This window comes from Schistocerca gregaria, chromosome 2 (genome assembly GCF_023897955.1).
Source record: "Schistocerca gregaria isolate iqSchGreg1 chromosome 2, iqSchGreg1.2, whole genome shotgun sequence".
Lineage (NCBI taxonomy): Eukaryota > Metazoa > Arthropoda > Insecta > Orthoptera > Acrididae > Schistocerca > Schistocerca gregaria.
This window is the reverse complement of record NC_064921.1, coordinates 611,371,106-611,393,821: the sequence shown is the minus strand read 5'-3', so window position 1 is coordinate 611,393,821 and position 22,716 is coordinate 611,371,106. Positions and strand designations below refer to the sequence as shown.

At 42.3% G+C, this 22,716-nt stretch overlaps 1 protein-coding gene across 2 annotated transcripts in view; it reads right to left on the bottom strand.

Moving 5' to 3' along the window:
- Positions 1–22,716, bottom strand: part of LOC126336255 (sialin-like) — a 150,464-nt gene that overhangs the window by 24,410 nt on the left and 103,338 nt on the right. The window contains exons 7-8 of one of the 2 annotated variants that reach the window (XM_049999750.1): positions 20,704–20,836; positions 18,735–18,976 (exon numbers count right to left, since the gene is read on the bottom strand). In XM_049999750.1, the coding sequence (XP_049855707.1) occupies positions 18,735–18,976; positions 20,704–20,836 (375 nt within the window). The remainder of the gene's footprint in view (positions 1–18,734; positions 18,977–20,703; positions 20,837–22,716) is intronic. The other variant, XM_049999751.1, reaches the window with a different exon arrangement.

Sequence of the window (22,716 nt, the reverse complement as noted above, 5' to 3'; positions counted from 1 at the left end):
CGCAATTCCACAACTTCACATTTGGCAAGGTCAAACTATGCCGCTGAGCACCCTAAAACCAACATCTTCAACATCATCGCCTTCAGAATCCATACCAGACGAACTGCTATTGGTGTTCGTACTAGAAGTTGCCCAATGTTATACCAGCTCAGAATGGTCAGTACGTACCACGTGAGAATGTGGAGAATCCCTTACCTAGGTTAAAGTTCCGTTGGCTATATCTCTCACCTGTTTATGTCGTGACAAGACTTATCAAGGCTAACGCGTGTTGGGTTTTCTCAATCGATAAGATGAACGTCTACTCTTACAAAGAAAACCATTTGTACGTGACGGAGCATCGCGTCGCATCTAAAGAATGCCGCACCAGGCATGTTACTTACTTCTTCTGCTTGAAGATGCTCACATTTGAATTTCGATATTACTTAAACGTATCGCTTTCTGAAGGACGAAATGAGGACTGGGGTTCAACGTCACGTCGACAACGAGATTATTAGACACGGAGATGAAGCTCGCACGGGAGAAGGAAATCGTCCCTGTCCTTTCCAGGGAACCATCCCGGCATTTGTCATCAGCGATTTCACGGAAATCCTAGATCAGTGTAGCCATACACTGTCCTCCACAATGCGAGTCCAGTGCCTTACTACTGCGCCACTTTACTCGCTTACCGTTTTATGGTAGTAATGGTCATGTATGACGGGCCGTCAAATGAAAACGATTCAGATAGAAAAAAATTGTTAATTGTTTCAAAATCAGTCGCCGTATCTGGTAATACATTTATCCCACTGTGAAAGAAACCGGTCAGCGCCTTCACGGTGAAGTGTATGCGGTTGCCTACGGCACCATGATTGAACCCAGGAGTGCACCTCTTCGCCCGAAAGAAATTAACGGACACTAATACCTTCCTCCAGGCTCTAAAGATATGGAAATGGCATGAGAAGTGGTTGGGATTGTACAGAGGATGTGTAAGGATTCCCCAGCGAAACTCCTGCAGCATACTCGACCTTGGCACGATGAGGGCGGGCATTTTCCTGCAACAGAATGATGCCCTCCATCGACATTGCTGGGTGTTTCGATTTGATAGCGCGCTTCAGTGTTTGCAAATCGCCCACGCACCGTTGTGCGTTAATTGAGGCGCCGCGTTCCAGAAAATCAATCAGCAGCACACCCTTGAAGTCAAAGAAAAAGATCAATGTGACTTTCCCGGAAATGGCGTCCGTATTGTTTCGACTACGCTGCAGAAGCTTCGCTGGGAAGCCCTTACACATCATCCATATAGTCCCTATCACTGCTCACGTGATTTCCACATTTTTGGAGCCCTGAAGAGAAACATTCGCTGCCATCGATTTGCTTCGGACGAAGAGGAGCCCACCTGGGTACTATCACGGTTCCGTAGGCAACCGAAAACATGTTTGCATTAAGGTATTGACCATCTTGTTTCACACACTGATAAATGTGTTAACAATTAGGGCGATTACTTTTGAAATAGTGAACAGTTTACTTGCTATTTTTTCTACATGCTTCTCTTGTTTTCTGCCCCTAAGTAAGGAGCTTTATCCTAATATGAGGGTCACAGATGAACTTTCTTGTGGCAGTTAACTCAACTTTACCTCTGCCAAAATATGGCAACGGCCTTGCCGCAGTGGATACACCGGTTCCCGGCAGATCACCGCAGTTAAGCGCTGTCGGGCGTGGCCGGCACTTGGATGGGTGGCCATCCGCTGTTGCCAGTTTTCGGGGTGCACTCAACCTCGTGATGCCAATTAAGGAGCTACTCGACCGAACAGTAGCGGCTCCGGTTAAAGAAAACCACCATAACGACCGGGACAGCGGTGTGCTGACCACGTGCCCTTCCTATCCACACCCTGCAACTGAGGAGGACACGGCGGTCGGATGGTCCCGATGGGCCACTTGTGGCCTGAACACGGAGTGGTTTTTTCTGACAAAATATCGCTAATACGGAAGACGGTAAATAGGAGAGGTGCACATAAAGTTTTAGTTATCACATCACAAAAAATTTCGTTAAGTATATATGTTTTGTTTGTTTGCTCATGAATGTCTACAATTCCAGTGCACATAGAAATCCTCAAGCTACAGTAACGAAAACGAATTACCACATGACACTCCATCAGAGGTGTTTGGATGTAGATGGAGGCGCCATTTTGTTTTGGCTCCTCTAACGGCATACTAGGGTACTGTGGTGTGAGGATTTCCGTGCATACCAGGAATACAGACGTTTACGTGCGCCGGTGAAACGCGGCAAGCATTTTGTATGCCGTTTACATAAAAAAATTCAAATATTTTCATCATTCTTAGTCTGACGACTGGGAAAATCGGCATAGAAATAGTGACTGACGATAAGGTGTCCTGCGTAATTTGCATGTGTCTCTTTATTAACTCGGTGACGGCTTTTAATGGATTATGAATGTTACTGGCCCCGTGAAAATGTGTAGCACATTGGATTTGAAAAAGAGCAAAGGGAAACTATTCAGTCAAGCAGGTCGATGAACAGTGGACGGGACCGCGGACTGCGGTGGCGTAAGATTCTCGGAAGTGAGGTCGCCCCAGAACCTACAGGGGCGGCGGGCATTGTCCTGACACACGATTGAATGCAGTTAATGTCCACTCGGAGGGCAGCAAGGCGCCGTGTGCGCGAGTCGGGGTCACCTTTCCATGTTTTCTGACTCCTTTTGATGATAAGCATTTCCCGCTTGTAGAAAGCGAGGGCCACAGGAAACAAACTCTAGCCTCACAGTGGTTCTCTTTGAATCTGTCGATCTCAGTTGCAAGGCTATGGACATTGGCGGGAGAAGTTGCACTTGGCGTAAAGATGTGTGACATCAGATTGGAACACTGGAATGAATGCTGTTTGGTAGTAGGGAAGAGTTTCACGTTGTCAGTGGAGCCTGAAAAAGATGTTCTATTTTTGGCGGATTTCTCTGTTGGAGGGAGTCCTCGTGATTGGACGACAGTGGATCGTGATTTTGTGATTGGTGACTGGCAACTTTTAGCGGAGAGGAATAGGTAGGGTACAAGTGAGCGCGGTGAGGGATGCAGGTCGTGAAAATGCCCGCACTGAACTCGGGCTAGGACGCCGTGCTATCCAGAGAGTCTTAACGTAGCGGCTTCGTAGGAGGCTGCCGCACCTCGGAGTGCCTAAAGGTGCTCACGAATCCGTCTTCGCGAAGTGACTCTAGTACGCCTACAACGCACAGCTCGGCGCAGCATAGCCAAACTTACGGTGAGCATTAACAGTAATACCGGTAGAGCAGTTCCAATTTACACCATACTTGTGGAATCCAAGATGGTCGTCCGTCAATGGTTCAAATGTTCAAATGGCTCTGAGCACTATGGGACTGAACATATGTGGTCATCAGTCCCCTAGAACTTAGAGCTACTTAAACCTAACTAACCTAAGGACATTACACACATCCATGCCCGAGGCAGGATTCGAACCTGCGACCGTAGCAGCAGCGCGGTTCCGGACTGAGCGCCTAGAACCGCTCGGCCACGGCGGCCGGCAGGTCGTCCGTCTCATCTCCTGTTGCACCGCTAATGAATGTGTGGACTTCTGGGTTTTAGTCATGAACTCTCGTCCACTGTTCGAGAATTACAGTATTAAATAGTTGTCAGTTATCGTTGAACTACAGGAGAGAGTAAATTTTTAAGAGGTCTGTTGTGTCCTGCCTAGGAAACCTACTTTCTCGGATCGCTGGACAACAGTTCAAGCAAATCGTATTAATGAATTTTTATTACACTAACAATAAGATAAATGTATTTCCTAAGTCGCCACGTGGACACGGTCAAAAAGAAATTTAACAGATAGGAGCGACACATTGATTTTCATTTAATCTTCATCCAAATTTGGATAGATATAACTGTCACAAGTTTTTATTATTCTTTTTATACACTGAAGAGCAAAAGAAACTGGTACACCTGCTTAATATAATGTAGGGCCACCGTAAGCACGCAGAAGCGCCACAACACGACGCGGCATGGACTCGACTAATGTCTGAAGCAGGGATGGAGGGAACTGACACCATCAATCGTGCTGGGCTGTCCATAAATCCGTAAGAATACGAAGAGGTGGAGATCTCTTCTGAACAGCCTGTCAATATGCTCAATAATGTTCACGTCTGGGGAGCTTGGAGGCCAGCGGAAGTGTTTAAACTCAGAAGAGCGTTCCTGGAGCCACTCTGTAGCAATTCTGGACTTGTGGGGTGTCGAATTGTTCTGCTGGAATTACCCAAGTCCATCGTTATGCGCAATGCACATGAACGGACACAGGTGATCAAACAGGGTGCTTACTTAAGTGTCATCTGTCAGTCATATCTAGCCAGGTCAGGAATCCCATATCACTCCAACTACACACACCACACCGTTACAGAGCCTCCACCTGCTTGAACAGTCCCCTGCTGACATGCAGCGTCCATGGATTCATGAGGTTGCCTCCATAAACGTACACGTCCATCCGGTCGATACAATTTGGAACGAGACTCGTCCGACCAGACAACAGGTTTCTAGTCATCAACTGTTCAATGTCGGTGTTGACGGGTCCAAGCGAGGCGTACAGCTTTGTGTCGTGCAGTCATCAAGGGTACATGACTGGGCCTTCGGTTCCGAGAGCCCATATCGATGATGTTTCGTTGAATGGTTCGCACGCTGACACTTGTTGATCGTCCAGCACTGAAATCTGCAGCAGTTTGCGGAAGGGTCGCACTTCTGTCTCGTTGAACGATTCTCTTCAGTCGTCGTTGGTTCCGTTCTTGCAGTATCTTTTTCCGGCTGCAGCGATGTCGGAGATTTGATATGATATCGGATTGCTGATACTCACGGTACACTTGTGAAATGGTCGTACGGGAAAATCCCCACTTCATCGCTACCTCGGAGATGCTGTCTCCTATCGCTCATAAGGCGATTATAACACCACGTTCAAACTCACTTAAATCTTGATAATCTGCCATTCTAGCACCAGGAAACGATCTAACAACTGCGCCAGGCACTTTTTGTCGTATATGGGCGTTGCCGACCGCAGTGCTGTATTCTCCCTGTTTACATATCTCTGTATTTGAATACGCCTGCCTATACCAGTTTCTTTGTCGCTTCAGTGTATTTAAACAGTTCAATTTATGTGCTTAAAATTAATATATCCAATTTGGTTACTATTAATACCCTTGTAAGTTAGAAGATTACAGATGCTTGTAAAAAAAGCAAGTAAAAAGCAAGTACAGGAGCAAATTTAGTATGAAAAGGTCTTTTATAGTGGGTAGCACAGCGATGAATTTGTTCAAAGAACATGGCATTTTGCACTTTTTCTATATTAATTTTATTTATTTCGTGACTAGTTTCCGTCTTCTAGGCCATTCTCAAGCGATTTTGTGGGTCTGCAATATAAAACTACACCTTACATTTTGAAATGGCATCGTCTTTAAATTTGGGTTTTCTTTTTGTTTTAGCTCAGAAATACTGTCTTGCTGTATTTACAGCTTCACATTTACAAAGGTATTATGCCTTTACGTTTGCATTTTCTATTTGTTTTGGTTCACGTATGCTGTCTTGTTGATTTGTCAGCTTGACTTGCAAAGGTATTACACCACAGAATCACCTAAGAGGCTGAATAAATAAAATCAATACAGCGAAAGTGGAAAATGCCACCCCTTGCATTTAGTATGAAAGTGTTTTCTGCAGATGATGTGCTAGAAGAAGACCGTGGGATGAAGATCACTGATTTGGCTCAAACTTGTGAATAGAAGCAGGTTCCTAGAATATTTCGCCATAGGGGGCCATAGGAAGGGGCAAAGTGCTCTCTAAACACGTAGAGTATGAGAAAATTCAGAGCAACGAGTCTCGCAATGGCGCTGTAGTCAAGTGGTTAAAAGTGCAGACATGTAATTCACGAGCTGGGTCGATTCTGACTGTGTCCATCAGTATTTTTTTAAATTTTATTTTATTACTCGCTGTGTTAAACTATTAATTATAAAATTGAAATATGTTTAAACAGTTCAATTTATATACATAAAATTAATGTATTCGATTTAGGTATGGCTACTACCCTTACAAGTCAAAAGGCTATGGTTCAAATGGCTCTGAGCACTATGGGACTTAACATCTGTGGTCATCAGTCCCCTAGAACTTAGAACTACTTAAACCTAACTAACCTAAGGACATCACACACATCCATGCCCGAGACAGGACTCGAACCTGCGACCGTAGCAGTCGCGCAGAGCGCCTAGAACCGCTCGGTCACCGAGGCCGACCAAAAGGATATGGTCCCAACATTGCAGCCCACTGGTGAAATTTTGCACAAGCCGCCACTGCCTGTCTGCAGCTCAACATGTCATCTTTACGTGAGTAGCAATCTGTCCTTTTCATAATATTGTTGATATTCAGACGTGGAGTTTCCATTGTGTGTACAACCTCCATGCTAGTAGTCTAAGATCACACGAAAATCTGAAGTGGCTGTCGGTCAGCTCTCTCATAAGCCCTACACTTCGATTCAAATGACTTTGTGATTGACTTTTCAATTAGCCGAATTGTAGTAACCATCTGCCTACCCATTGTAGACCTTTCGCAAGCGCCATATGTTCGCTGTACGCTTCTTTTGTAGGAACGCACAAGTTTGTAGATGAGTCGCTGGTTGCACGCCGGCAACACTGACACTTGCCACTACTGTATGTAAATTACAAAGTTTATGGAAACAAGCCATGTCCGTCATTAGGGAATGTATGCTATCTTAATTTGTACGACAATGTTCGATTTCCGTCTGGAGATCACTTTCCTCTACTTTCAAATAACCACTTTCAAGCCAGTTTCCCATCTTAAGGGCATCTATTACAGTTGTCGATTTAGAACTGCTAGTTCACTGACATAACGGTTATGACAGTGAATTTTCAGCTCTGTATCTACAAGGCGCAGTCGAATGAAAACCACTCACCACAACGGCATCATGAAATGGTTCCATTCTAAAGTAATCACCACGCGCGTTAAGACATTTATGCACTTGGAGACGAGACGATTAATTCCAGTTTCGCAGACCGCGGTGGGCCGCTGATGGATCCACAACCACACCCACTCTTGCTCTTCGTCGTCCGACTGAAACTGACGTTCACGCATATGTCGCCAAAGACGTGAAAAAAGTACAGTGAGCGATCCTGGCTGTATGGAGGATGTTGCAGTGTTTCGCAATCAAATCGCAGAAGCGCAGCCTTCATCTGATTGGTAGCGTGGGAGTGGGCATTATTGTGCAACAGGATGATTCTGTCCGACAGCATTCCTGGACATTTTGACTTAATGCACGCTGTAGTTTTTGCACTGTCTTCATAGTACTGTGGATTATCGTGGTTCCACGTTCGAGGAACTTGACGAACAGACGGCCTTTGCAGTCGAAGAAAGTTATCGTGACCTTACTAGAGCTTGTGTAAACAGCTTTGGATTTCTTTGGCGGGGAGATGTGGATTGTTTCCACTGTAAGCTTTGGCGTTTGCCCTCGGAGCCAAAATGGTGGTACCACATAACGTCATGATGGCGTACTTCTTCCACTGAAGGGGTCCTCTGCTTGTCTAGAACATCGAGCGTAAAACTACAATCAATATGCAGCACTATTAAGACACTTTGCAGAAACTGCGATGTACCATAAAGTCAAAACGCCCAGGAGTGCTCTCGGACGACATCTTCCTGCTGAACGATAAAAATGTTCCCCGCTGTTGCCAATCAGATAAACGCTACGCTTCAGCGATTTGGTTGGGACACACTGTAGTATCTTAAGTACAGCCCAAATTGTTCACCATGTGATTTTCGTATCTTTAGTGACCTGGAGAAAGACATACATCGAAGTCGGTTTCACCCGGACGAGCAAGTGCAAAGTGGGTGTGATTGAGAATCCATCAATGACTAACCGTATTATAAAAAAGAGGAACTAATCGACTCGTCTTCCAGTGGGATAAATGTCTTAACACATGTGATATCTCATTTTGAATGGAACCTTTCCGTGTCCCCGTTGTGGTGGATATTTCGTTTTCACTTGATAACCTCATACAACATACTCTGTAACTGTAACAAAGACGGCAACTGTCGCGAAATAGGTAATTTAAAAATAAAGGAAAGCGATCTGCACAGAGTAATTGGACATTTTTGTAATCTTAAATTTATTTTATTCGAGCCTTAAGACGCCTCGACCTTGCCACTGTTCTTTACACTCCCAGTCCATTTCTCGGTCTTAAATACAGGAGTCTATTAGGGTACATTTATATGTGGCACGCGAATATTGTACTAAAATAAAAGTATCATATTATAAACGATGCATATCTCTGATGGGCTCTATAAGGAGGATCGCTGAGTGTGCACGAGCGCGAAGCCAAAGATACTACATCTTGTCTGAGATTGTAGTGTTGGAGCAAGAGATCGCTTGGTACACAGCAGTGGATAGCTGTCTGTGAGCGAAAGTGGATGAAGTAGGCAGTTTTTGTGGTGTGCTCTGTGAAGCCACCAAGTGTTAGATTATCATGTAGGAATTACAAGTATAGGTACTGTTGGAGGTATGAATGTGGAAGCAGAAGTCTTCTCGCAAGCAAGGTAAAGATGTTAAATATTTACGACTTTCGTTTTGCCAGCGCGTTAGTCTAACTCAGCTGGCTGATACAGAGTGTTTCAAAAATGACCGGTATATTTGAAACGGCAATACAAACTAAACGAGCAGCGATAGAAATACACTGTTTGTTGCAATATGCTTGGGACAACAGTACATTTTCAGGCAGACAAACTTTCGAAATTACAGTAGTTACAATTGTCAACAACAGATGGCGCTGCGCTCTGGGAAACTCTATAGTACGATATTTTTCACATATCCACCATGCGTAGCAATAATAATGTGGCGTAGTCTCTGAATGAAATTACCCGAAACCTTTGACAACGTGTCTGGCGGAATGGCTTCACATGCAGATGAGATGTACTGCTTCAGCTGTTCAATTGTTTCTGGATTCTGGAGTTACACCTGGTCTTTCAAGTGTCCCCACAGAAAGAAGTCACAGGGGTTCATGTCTGGCGAATAGGGAGGCCAATCCACGCCGCCTCCTGTATGTTTCGGATAGCCCAAAGCAATCACACGATCATCGAAATATTCATTCAGGAAATTAAAGACATCGGCCGTGCGATGTGGCCGGGCACCATCTTGCATAAACCACGAGGTGTTCGCAGTGTCGTCTGAGGCAGTTTGTACCGCCACAAATTCACGAAGAATGTCCAGATAGCGTGATGCAGTAATCGTTTCGGATCTGAAAAATGGGTCAATGATTCCTTTGGAAGAAATGGCGGCCCAGAACAGTACTTTTTGAGGATGCAGGGACGATGGGACTGCAACATGAGGCTTTTCGGTTCCCCATATGCTTCAGTTCTGTTTATTGACGAAGCCGTCCAGGTAAAAATAAGCTTCGTCAGTAAACCAAATGCTGCCCACATGCATATCGCCGTCATCAATCCTGTGCACTATATCGTTAGCGAATGTCTCTCGTGCAGCAATGGTAGCAGTGCTGAGGGGTTGCCGCGTTTGAATTTTGTGTGAATAGAGATGTTTCAAAAATGACCGGTATATTAGAAACGGCAATAAAAACTAAACGAGCAGCGATAGAAATACACCGTTTGTTGCAATACGCTTGGGACAACAGCACATTTTCAGGCGGACAAACTTTCGAAATTACAGTAGTTACAATTTTCAACAACAGATGGCGCTGCACTGATGTGAAAGATATAGAAGACAACGCTGTCTGTGGGTGCGCCATTCTGTACGTCGTCTTTCTGCTGTAAGCGTGTGCTGTTCACAACGTGCAAGTGTGCTGTGGGCAACACGGTTTATTCCTTAGAACAGAGGATTTTTCTGGTGTTGGAATTCCACCGCCTAGAACACAGTGTTGTTGCAACAAGACGAAGTTTTCAACGGAGGTTTAATGTAACTAAAGGACCGCAAAGCGATACAATAAAGGATCTGTTTGAAAAATTTCAACGGACTGGGAACGTGACGGATGAACGTGCTGGAAAGGTAGGGCGACCGCGTACAGCAACCACAGAGGGCAACGCGCAGCTAGTGCAGCAGGTGATCCAACAGCGGCCTCGGGTTTCCGTTCGCTGTGTTGCAGCTGTGGTCCAAATGACGCCAACGTCCACGTTGGAAAATTATCAGCGGTGCAATTTTTTGGTAACTGCTAGGCTCCAGTGGATGTCTTTATTGGAAATTAAAAGAAGCTGGCTGCTGAAATAATTTCATTGTATCGGTATTCTACATTAGTATAAATTCGCTTTATCTGGAGAATAAGTAATGTTTTCTTGTAATCTATCAAACTGCTAAATAATACTTATTTTTAGGTAGTGTATAGTCTTTGTGTCTGTATCACTGTAATTACCTTGGACCCATTACATCACATATTCTTTCTCCCAATTCGAAGAATCGAGGCAGCAAGAATACCAGAAATGTGGTGGGAAACTAAGCAAAGAAGATCAACAGAATGGTCGATGAGCATCTGGCTTCAAAATGTGTACATGGTAATGAGAAGATTTGGTGCAAAAAAAGAGGATACGCAAAATCGAACTACCTGGAGGAACATATTCGACAACCGGTTATTTTTTTCTCTAGCACATAAATATTACAAAATGTAATAAGTTCTGAGGGAGCTGTTATCTAGAAGAGAAACCTCTGTATTGAGTAAGGTCTCCATAAATAATATAAAACAGTATAGTCTTTCCTTATCAATTAACCCATAAGAAAACCATTCAAGTTTCTGTGACCAGCTGTAGAAAGTATTTTTGTGGGGATAACATCTTGCGTTAATTAAGGTAACCCATGAGACTGAAACACTGAACAATCCCTAGCAATTTTCACTAAATATATGTACAAAATAACCCTTACTGTGAATCTGATGGAGTAATAATTAGAGTTATAAATATATTGTCTTCACCTGTAGGCAGTATGTAGATCAGAAAACTGATTTCTTAATACATTTAATCAGATATCATCGACCATTACCTATTAAAATTTAATTCTTCTTCATTAAAATGATACATTAATTTTAAAAATATTGTCTTTTTTAAATATATCTAGTCATACTCTGTGCTTATTTTCTTCATTAATGATACAGTTTATGTAAAATATATTTAATTATGGTTCTGTTAATCATTTAGTTATACATGTTTAAGTGTTTTTATTAGTAAAAGTTTTAAGAATTTGGTTATGAATATCAAATTAAACATGCAAATCCTACACATTCTATATGATTCTAAGATATGACAGTATTTGACGTTTCCATATGTTTGCAAATTTTTTATTTTTCATTGTACTTCTAAAAAACCTTTTAGAAAATTTAAGTTTGATTTACATTCATGACATCATCTGTTAAAAATACCAGTTATACATAAAATAAGTTTTCCCCTCCCCTTGTATTTGACCTCTCCTCTATTCCATATTCATATATAAAAACGTTGAATGTTATTGGCATTTCAATCTTTTATCATGTGACAAGAAGTAAATTCATTCAAATCTTAAGTGACTGCGTTCTTCAAAGTGCCTAACTATATTTGTTTGTCTGTACAAGACTTTTCACGGATTAAACACCGCTTAAGATGGAAGTTTTATGCCGAAACCGCTAATGTGAATAATTTTTATATATTTAAGAGGTAAATTACGTCTGTAATGAAAAAAATTCTTTCAAATTTTTACAGTGACTCTTATGATATTTGTTGTGCTGAATACAGAAAAGATAGTGAAAAATTCCATCACCCTATGTTTATCGACAAATCACACATTGAATTTTTACTTTTAAGATGTTTTTAACGTATGTACAACTACAACTTTTCAGTAAAATCTAAATAATGACTTAAAAATATAATATATTTAGCCTATTAAGTTAACCTTCAAATGTAATCAGTCTAAATTTAGGTTGCCATCATGAGGCAGCCAGTCTTTTGTTAAAATAATTGTATCGTAAAATTAGTAGAATCTGGTTCATACCAGATTTTCTGTCAGTAGGCTATCTGCGTGTATACCCCTTCTACTATTTTTCCTTGTTCCTTCACCCACCGTCTGCCCTCCACTATAAGGAGAAGCTACTGTCTGTGCGGATGTAACCATTCTTCTAAGCACACTTCATTTGTTTCTTCGTTGAAGTGAAATTTAGTTTTGTGTTTATAACGGCTTCTACAGGTTTGTGAACTCTCTTGATTCTTTCTCCTATATTTGTGGGACTTATACTGTTAAAAAGCAACAGAGAAACATTTCTGGTTTTCTAAAAAGGTATACTTTCCCTGTTTTTCTATGAAAGTGGCCGGTCAAGACAATCATAGGCTCCTAACAAAGTGTGTTCCGTGCGTGTAGAAGGACTGAGACAATGGTTACAAGGTAAGAAGAAAACATTTTGGATGATGTTGATCAGTTGTCTCAAGGCAGTGATGAAGACGAAAATGATTGTAATTATGAGCCCCTCCCCCCCTCCCCCCCCCACCAATGATGAGCCAGAATTCTTCACGCAGTCGGAACTAAATGATTTTGTAAGAGACTTAGACCTTCCAAAGGATTCAGCCGAGTTTTTAGGGTTGAGGCTGAGAAAAAAAAGGTTGTTGGCTCCTGGAACATCCTTTTCTTGGTATAGAATTTATGCCCTTTTTTCTGTCAAGTGGGTAGCCTCATTTTTTTACTAATGTTCCTGGGTTGTTGGAGACATTCAATATCGAATATGAGTCTGGTGAATGGAGACTTTTCATTGATTCCTGCAAATGAAGCCTGAAAGCTGTTATTCTACACAATGGCAATCAATATCCATCTTTACCAGTAGGACATTCAGTTAAATTGAAAGGATGTTATGAAAACCTTGAATTGGTCCTTAAAAAACTTGAGTACTCTGATCGTGTGTACAAACTTCTGCACAAACTTCCCCTGCTTCCTCTGTGAACGGGATAGCGTTGACTGTAAACAACATTATGTTAAAACAGAATAGTCAGTAAGAAAAATTTTGTTTCCTGTAGTTAAGAACATTACAAAGAATAGTTTAGTGGATCCTAAAAAGATTTTACGTATGCCACATCACATCAACTTGGGACTGATGAAATAATTTGTCGTACCATTGCCTAAAGAAGGAGACTATGTAAGACATCTTTGTGAGCAATTCTCTGGCCTCTCCGATGCAAAATTGAGAGAAGGGGTATTTGTTGGGTCTGATACAAGAAAACTTATGAAAGATGAAAAATTCGAGTTGAAAATGGAAAACCAGGAAAGGAAAGCATGGAAATCTTTTAAATAAGTTGTAACCCAATTTTCTAGGAAGTAAAAAAGACTCAAACTACGAGAATGTTGTTGCCGATCTATTAACAAACTACGAACTGTTGGGCTGCAACATGAGTGTTAATTTCCTTCATTGTCAACTGGACTACTTTTCGTGAAATGTTGGAACCGTCAGTGAAAAACAAGGATAACGATTCCATTAATACGTAAAAGAAATGGAACAAAGGTATAAGGACGCTGGGACAAGAAGAAGGTGGCTGACTACTGTTGAATGTTAAAAAGAGAGAATGCTCAACTACACAGCAGGAAAAATAAAAAAAAGTTTAGAAGGAAAAAGGAAACGTTGCTAGAAAGACTTGTAGTAGTGTTGCAATAAAGCTTAATCAACTATTGTTACTATGTGTTTGAGTTTAACTATGTTTAAGGTGGTTTAATAACATCGTACATAAATAATACTCATATAAAAATGGTATTTTTAGTTTTTTTGTAAACAAAGCTTACATGATAGGAAAAAATATCATTTCTGAAATCAGCGCCAAAAACTACATAAAAATCAGCTATCATTTCTAAAACATTTCTCAATTTTTTATCAGTTATACATGCCCTGTAAGGTCTTCGCAAAATTCCAAAATGCAGGTCGCCGGACAAAGTCTTAGTCACCCATTTCAAACAAGAACACTGTTGGCTACGGTGAGCTGTCAATAGCTGGAAGATTGTGAGAATCCCACAGATGCTGCATGTGCACGCGTAGGAACGCGACCTTCAGGCCGTTTCCTGTAGTTCTCGGAACCAGCGATCCCACCTTCCCTGCTTCGAACGCACGACTGGATTTCTGCGAAGGAAGTCAATGAGTTTTCCTGTGGTTTTTATGTGACAGCAAGATTTAGTTGGTTCATTACACGAACGAGAATGTGAAAAACAGGGACTACAATGAGATGGTTGAAACTTTTCTAGACGTTATTCGAGCTGTAGACCTATGTTTATTAAATCTAAGCTTCAAGATTTGATATTGCATATTGGAAAAGAGCTGAGAAAGTAATAGACGGCAAATCATCGAGTAAAACTGAAGTGATATCAGGTGTTCCCCAGGGAAGCGTCCTGGGACCTCTGCCATTCCTGATCTATATAAATGACCTAGATGACAATCTGAGTAGTTCTCTTAGGTTGTTCGCAGATGATGCTGTAATTTGCCGTATAGTAAGGTCATCCGAAGACCAGTACCAGTTGCAAAGCTATTTAGAAAAGATTGCTGTATGGTGTGGCAGGTGGCAGTTAACGCTAAATAACGAAAAGTGCGAGGTGATCCACATGAGTTCCAAAAGAAATCCGTTGGAATTCGATTACTCAATAAATAGTACAATTCTCAAGGCTGTCAATTCAACTAAGTACTTGGGTGCAAAAATTACGAACAACTTCAGTTGGAAAGACCACACAGATAATATTGTGGGGAAGGCGAGCCAAAGGTTGCGTTTCATTGGCAGGACACTTAGCAGATGCAACAAGTCCACTAAAGAGACAGCTTACACTGCACTCGTTCGTCCTCTGTTAGCATATTGCTGCGCGGTGTGGAATCCTTACCAGGTGGGATTAACGGAGGACATCGAAAGGGTGCAAAAAAAAGGGCAGCTCGTTCGTATTATCACGTAATGGGGGAGAGAGTGTGGCAGATATGATACGCGAGTTGGGATGGGAGTCATTAAAGCAAAGACGTTTTACGTCGAGGCGAGATCTATTTACGAAATTTCTGTCACGAACTTTCCCTTCCGAATGCGAAAATATTTTGTTGAGCCCAACCTACATAGGTAGGAATGATCATCAAAATTAAATAAGAGAAATCAGAGCTCGAACAGAAAGGTTTAGGTGTTCATTTTTCCTGCGCGCTGTTCGGGAGTGGAATGGTAGGGAGATAGTATGATTGTGGTTCGATGAACCCTCTGCCAAGCACTTAAATGAGAATTGTAGAGTAATCATGTAGGTCCAGGCCTCTCAAAGAATCCAAAAAAGGGGACGGGAGAAGAGCTGTATAAACCAACACGATGGTGAGTGCCAACAAGAAATTGCTTGCAATGTGTTCCTTATTGTATTACCCATAACTGTGTAGTTGTCGTTTGTTGTGGTCTTCAGTCCAGAGACTGGTTTGATGCAGCTGTGTCCTGTGCAAGCTTCTTCATCTCCGAGTAACTACTGCAACCTACATCCTTCTGAACCTGCTTAGTGTATTCATCTCTCGGTCTTCTTCACGATTATCAGAGGAACACACACGATTCATATGTCTGCAGTTTTGTCTTCCGTCATTCCATTGTTTTTTGCACAGTTGTTATTCCGAGAAATCTATGAGTACATAGTGTACGAGTCCCTGGCGGCTGCCTCAGTTTTCTTCCTACTAGTTTCCACATTAACATCCTTTCGATGATGTAAACGAGTTTCAAAATACAGAGCAGTAAAATAAGTTCTAAAAACGTCGCACTGTACATCGTACTTTCGGCAAGGCAGAGTCGAACTACTGAACTCTATCGTCTGTGGCCTCTGGCATGTCGAGCAGGCACTGCAGTCCTGAGTCTGCAAATAAATCACAAAAATCCACTGATTTATACTACACAGGAAGGGACCCGGTCTCCGGATATAACTGAGAAACTAGATCCGACAGGTGAGGCTTGCACATTAGTGAAAAACGACGACCTGAGATCGGCAGACCGGATCCGTCAAAAATATCTGCGAAACTAACCTGAAGTTCTGGCCAATGTAGAAATCCACTCGCCTCCTTGTTGTCACAGCTGTATAGAAGACTACCATTTTCGCCTGCAGTGCTTCGCATTTGAAAGCTGGTAACAGTGCTGCCATCTGACAGTGACCTTTGGCGACTCTGATACATTACAAGGCATTCAAGTGATCATTCACTGCTGACGTAAGTCACGGTAGATATGTGATGTGTCATCACAGTAAACTGATTTCGCTATCTCTTTCATAAACACTTGTAATTCCTACATGAAATTATCTTGAATATTAATGTGGATCTAAATATCTCTCAGTAGCTGCTAAGAAAGAATGAGCATCTTGAGTCCGCGGAATTATTGAAGAGGAAATACGCTGCAGCTATACAGTGTACTATTGCGAGAGGGATCGAAAGTTGTCTGTAAGAACTCACAACAGAGGATTCTTACCAAGATGTTTTCCAAGCGATTACTACAGAGCCCTGCCCAGGAACAGAAGCCTCAGTGTTTGTTCAGTGGATTATTACGTGATACGATTTTACAGCTTCCAGTCAAAATCGATGTTCAACATCACAGGCTGTCATGATTAAACATAACTGTGCAAAAGTGACACAAGGACCTAGGGGTCCTGTTGCACCCGATATTCACGAGTGATGCTGGTCCAGCAAGTAAAGACACATCACCAGAATTTCATTTGAAGATGACACTTTGGGATGCTGAAATATGTCTTTCAAAGCCTCGGAGAAAGTCGAAGGAAGCGACCAAAGGAGGGACTGTCAAGTAAAGCACTTTCGAAATTAAAAAATCGAGTACCTCCCCATCAACCTTACAACCCAATTATCACCTCTTTCATTTCTTCATCTCTCCAAAAGTGAAGGAATGCATCCATAGGAATTTTTTTGGGGTAATGCAGTTGAATTATTATTATTATTATTACGTGACAACGCATTAATACAGAAATTTGTGCCTTGTATATGCAACTGCTGAACTACTTCGTATTTTACTTGAAAAATCCGTCTGATTCGTTCATGTCGTCAGATGGTAGGACCCTGAGGATGTCATCTCCAAGGTGCCTATGGCTCACAATCAATGCTAAATCTGTAGTAGTTCACTGTACAGCGTCCGATATTATGTGTATATTGGTGCGCAATACTCTTATAAGAGAACCAGGTAATCGATATCGGATGTTTCCTTGAGAGAAGTTCTTACGAGCTCTACACATTCAAATCATATACTACGACATCAAGAGGAGACACGCTCCAAATGACATCAGCATTTGCGTTCACCGTAATATTTTGCTTGTGCAAAAGTAATATCGCAGGTCCGTAGTGTCTCTAGCGCTTTAGAAACTCCGAACGATTTGTAATTTTTTGTTAAGGTAGATGGAAGCATTTCACCAGCTTATCTCATGGTACAAGCACATATTTCGAAAAATGCTTACGACCAATCGAGCCAACAGTCATACCCAAAATCCGTGTTAGAAAATCAGTGAGAAATAAAGTTTCCATTCAGCTTGAAGAAAATACAGTGAGGGTCAAAAGATGTTATTTGGCACAAGGATATTTACCAACACGACATGGTTTCCTGCACGTTCTTCGTTAAATGCTCGTTGAAGAAATCTGGTGGACAGAAAATGGTTTTAATTATATTATAAGATTGGGGTACTGTCTGAAACAGTAATTCGAGCCTCTAACTGCAGTGGACGTCTTATCGGTTTCAGCTGAAAGAGTAAGATAAAGTCTTTGTAACTTCACGTTGTTGTAGCGTCTGCTCACACAGCTATGCAGTCTAATAACTTTAGTGCGTAGACTCACAGATTCAGATATTGTTGGTCGACATCATTACTGCAGCTACTTATTGCAGTCTGTTTTTGACAGAGAGGTTGATCCTGAAAAGCTCTTTTTTCTGAGGTGTGGCTGTATTTATTGGGGTATGTGAACTGACAGGAATGTGAAGGGCATATTACGGTCTTTTTTCTCCTCCTAAAGACTACCAGACCAACAGTTATTTCGTGCAGGACAATATAACAAAACAGCATCCCCGACAGCCCTATGACAGTATTACGAGAGTAATTTTTATCATTTCAGATATCTCGTAGCACTGCCATAGATGCATTGTTCCACGGCCTAACGCTTCCTCACCAACCACGTCGAATGTGAAAATCACTGCAGTGAAGCCATACAAGGGAAAGAGAAGGAAACCTTAGGCAACAAAAAGCAAGTTTCTTCAAAGAAACAGTCTCGTCTCACCCGTAGGTGTTCCGAGGAGCTGGGACATAGAGACCACATGGTGAATGCACGTTAGGTCTGTCCACGGTTAAACAGGACCAATAACAAAATTTAGAGGATTCTACGACAGTTTAAGAAAAACCACCACGTTATTCTAAGGTACAGAGGCGTAAATTGCTTTAAAACGAGAATAACTCAAAGGCATGCCAAAGAGTACGATACCACTTACAATTGTCCGCCCCCGGAAGCTGATTGGTCAGCGCGACAGAATGTCAATCCTAAGGGCCCGGGTTCGATTCCCGGCTGAGTCGGAAATTTTCTCCGCTCAGGGACTGCGTATTGTGTTGCCCTAATCATCATTATTGCATCCCCATCGACGCGCAAGTCGCCGAAGTGGCGTCAAATCGAAAGACTAACACCCGGCGAACGGCCTACCCGACGGGAGGCCCTAGTCACACGACATTCACTTCACTTGCAATTCAGTTGCTCACAAGGGGTCGCTTTTCGTACGCAAGACCACAGATTAGTACAAATACTCACGTTCCCTTTCGTCAGAGCTCCGATGACAAGTGGCGTGAAAATCCCGGTGGAATTCATGAGTAAGTGCAAAATGCCAGCAATCGTTCCAGCGAAGTTCCGAGCCAGGTCGACGTGGTTGAGGTAGCTGCCTCCGTAGAGGCCGCTGTTGGCCACCAGCACCAGTACGAGGAGAACCACGATCGCCTGAGTCTGGCACCCGACCAGGGTTATCGCCACTAGGCACGCAGCTGCTCCGAGGCTAGCTGAAACCAACAGGAGCTCACTGACCGATGCAGCATCGCCATTTTACTTAAGCCAAACTGCGATACGCTGCACAGCTACAGTAATGCCTTATTATAAGATTGTAAATTCTTCTTCAGGAAACATCTACGTACTACGCAGGAATCAGGTAATGCTATTATCGCTAATCAGAGCCATTCGCATATGCTCAGCATACATTTGCCAAATGACATGCCCATCCTTTTTCACAAATCTATGTACATCCGATATCTTCATGTCGCACCAGCATAAAACTAGTTTAAGATAGAAAATAAAAGGAGAGCAGCTTAGGTAAAACAATGAGTTAGTAACGGATACGTTTGCAACTTTCACTGAGCTCTTTAACGACAAAAATTAAAAAAATAGTTGATCCAAAAAGCTTAGTTTCTTATCGACTCATGTTTCCAGCTGTAGTCTGAACAAGTTAATAAAAGGAAAACCCATAATCAGCTGTCCCATGGCGCGAGATTAAAACATGACAGATATGCGTTGTTGTTTACATACTACTAAGGCTGTTCGGAAAGTAAGGTCCGATCGGTCACGAAACGGAAACCACCGCGAAAATAAGAAATGTTTTATATGTAACAGTTTGCTACACTTTCCAGCTATTTCTCTACACAGCGGATCAGACTTAGAAATTTGTCGCAGCGTTGTATCAACTTTCCAATATCCTAGTCGCAGAAGGCAACCGCCTGTGCTTTCCACAATTCTCAGCGCTGGTCTACAAGTAATTTTCTGTGCCAAAATGTCGTCTTCATACCCAGCGGCTCATGTGAGCAGAGTTGAAATTCAGGAGAGCCTACTACGGTCTTCATGGTGGGTGATTAAACACTTCCCATCGAAAACGCCGCAGGGACGTCTTCATTGCCCCTGGAGAGTGCGGCCGAGAATTTTGATAAGGAAGGAAACAAATGACGGTTATGTTACGTGGGCTGCATGAAATCAGGCGAAATCTTTCACCAGCCACTCATACTTGCCGGAGAAACTATTTTCTAGGAATCTTCATGTGCTCACTGTGCGCTCAGAACTGAAAAAAGCGACATGACGTGATAGACAGGTATGCTAGAGACATTGCCCAACGCACCTCTGCAAAGCTTCATCGGATTTTTACTGTATATTCCATTTCATGCCCGATCAGACCTTATTTTCCGAATAGCCCTCATATAAAATATACACAATGATGTCTTATATAGCCACTATCATATATTTAAATAAATGTGGGCAGGGTGTGTAGATACGTGATTTAATTTAAAGCAAATCATATGAAAAGTTACTGCACATAAGACTTTGCCTGTCATAAATCTTTGTGGAACTATGTCACGCCAAAAATTATAGCACATACAGATTTAGACAGAAACGTAAGTTACTGGAGATGATGGAATTTTCGCTAGCAGGAAAAGTCGGAAAGTTTAATAATGGTTTAAATGGCTCTGAGCACTATGGGACTGAACATCTGAGGTTATCAGTCCCCTAGAACTTAGAACTACTGAAACATAACGAACCTCAGGACATCACACACATCCATGCCCGAGGCAGGATTCGAACCTGCGACCGCAACGGTCGCGAGGTTCCAAACTGAAGCGCCTTGAACCGCTAGGCCACAATGGCCGGCAGTAGGTAAGTATAACGTTGTAACAGCTGTCTTCATATAAAAAGGTCGTCATACACACATTTGAAAATTTGACTCCATACAGACTACATAAATGTTTACTTATTCCATTGAAGAGCCGGTAGCATGTGAGATGTGAGAGAATGCCTTTGGCTCGCAACGTCTGCGACAACCATCCAAATGCAACGCCACTGATCCATGAAAACAGATACGTCAGCGATGAGATGAGTCCGCTCTGAAACATAGAGGTAACATTTCTTAGTGGATGATGTGAGATGAACTTGCATATAGAGAACTGTATGCATTAAAAAGACAGTGACATCAGTTTGAAAGCATATTCGCACACAAATTTCACCGAGCGAGGTGGCGCAGTGGTTAGCACACAGGACTCGCATTCGGGAGGATGACGGTTGAAACCCGCCTCCGGCCACCTCGATTCAGGTTCTCCGTGATTTCCCTAAATCGCTTCAGGCAAATGCCGAGATGGTTCCTTTGAAAGGGCACGACCGACTTTCTCCCTCATCCTTTCCTAACCCGATGGGACCGATGACCTTGGTCTTTGGTTCCTTCCCCAAATCAACCAAACACATAAATTTCCTAGTGTAGTGGCCGATGCAAACTGAAGCTACAAGCGGGAAATACACATGTATTTAAAAGACAGTGCCGTCAGTTTTCAAACCATATTCACATGCACATAGACGCTTATGGAATCTCAACGTGCAATGGCATTTTTCGAATCGTTCCCCTAGTTTAAAATAATGCAACAAGTGTGTGTTATGTGAGCAGGTATATTAACATACCTCGAAGCATAAATGTCTCCAGAAATGATTTTTCTATTCAACTGTCGATGAGATATTGATTACTAGTTTCTAAATACTCCAGACTTAGTTGAGAATGCTTTGTATTGTTCTATTCTGCAGAATAAAATCACTGAGATGAGTTTCTGCTCAGATCCAAGGTCATATCACTATTTACTTTCACATATTCAATAAGGAAGGGTGACCTTGCAAGCGATCAGAAAATGTAAGACTGCAATGATTGCTGTGGGATTGTAGAGACGTAACATGTATCATCTGCTATCGGTAGTGAGCATTAATCATCATGAGAGGAACGTACAACAAAGTACTGGACTACTGTCTTTTGTAGAGCACTCTCTGCAGTCCACAAGTATAGCGATTTCGAATTTCCAGAATGAATGTTTCACTCTTCCGCGGAGTGTGCGCTGGTTTTGAAACTTCCTGACAGATTAAAACTGTGTGCCGGACCGAGACTCGAACTCGGGACCTTTGCCATTCGCAGGCAAGTACTCTACCAACTGAGCTCCCCAAGCGCGACTCACGGTGGCGGAAGCAAAATTGTGAGGACGGATGGTGAGTCGTGCTTGCGTAGCTCAGTTGGTAGATCACTTGCCTGCGAAAGGTAAAGGTCCCGAGTTCGAGTCTCGGTCCGGCACACAGTTTTAATCTGCCAGGAAGTTTCAATATCGAATTTCATCTGAAAGGATGCCTAGTTGTCATCTGATTAGGATATATGTGAATCCAATCCGCAGGACTTGGTTAAAGTGGATCAAGAGTGGTTGCAATTGTTAATTTATAAGAGTAGATTCTCAGTTCCTTATGTTTACAGTCTACCTGATTCAGAAACTGTGTAGGATTCCCGATTGGTACCTTGTTGTTTGTCCCTAATGAGGAAAATTTCGTCAGCTTTCTCTTCTCTTGATAGAAGTCGTATTTGGTCCGTTGTTTCCATTTTCCTTAAACATTTTGTCATATATTTCTTTTGCGCAGTCTGCTTCGTTTTCTTCTTCCGTAGCTCTGTTCCTGTTTTTCGATTTTCTTTTCTACCTCTCCTGAAGTCTTACAGTGTGGTCAAGCAGTCACATGGCCTTTTCTACGGTTGACGTTGCGATCGATCTTTGCGTAGTTGGAATTCTGCACTGGTCATTTAAGACAAGTCACATAATTCCAACAACACTACGCACCATGTCCCTACTAACTGCCATTACAGCATTACTCAGCTGGGAACGTCTAGACTATTACCTGGAAATACAGGAGTTTTACGAAGTTTTAAGAAGCCCTGGTATTATCCTATACCTAGTAAACCAACTTGAAAGTA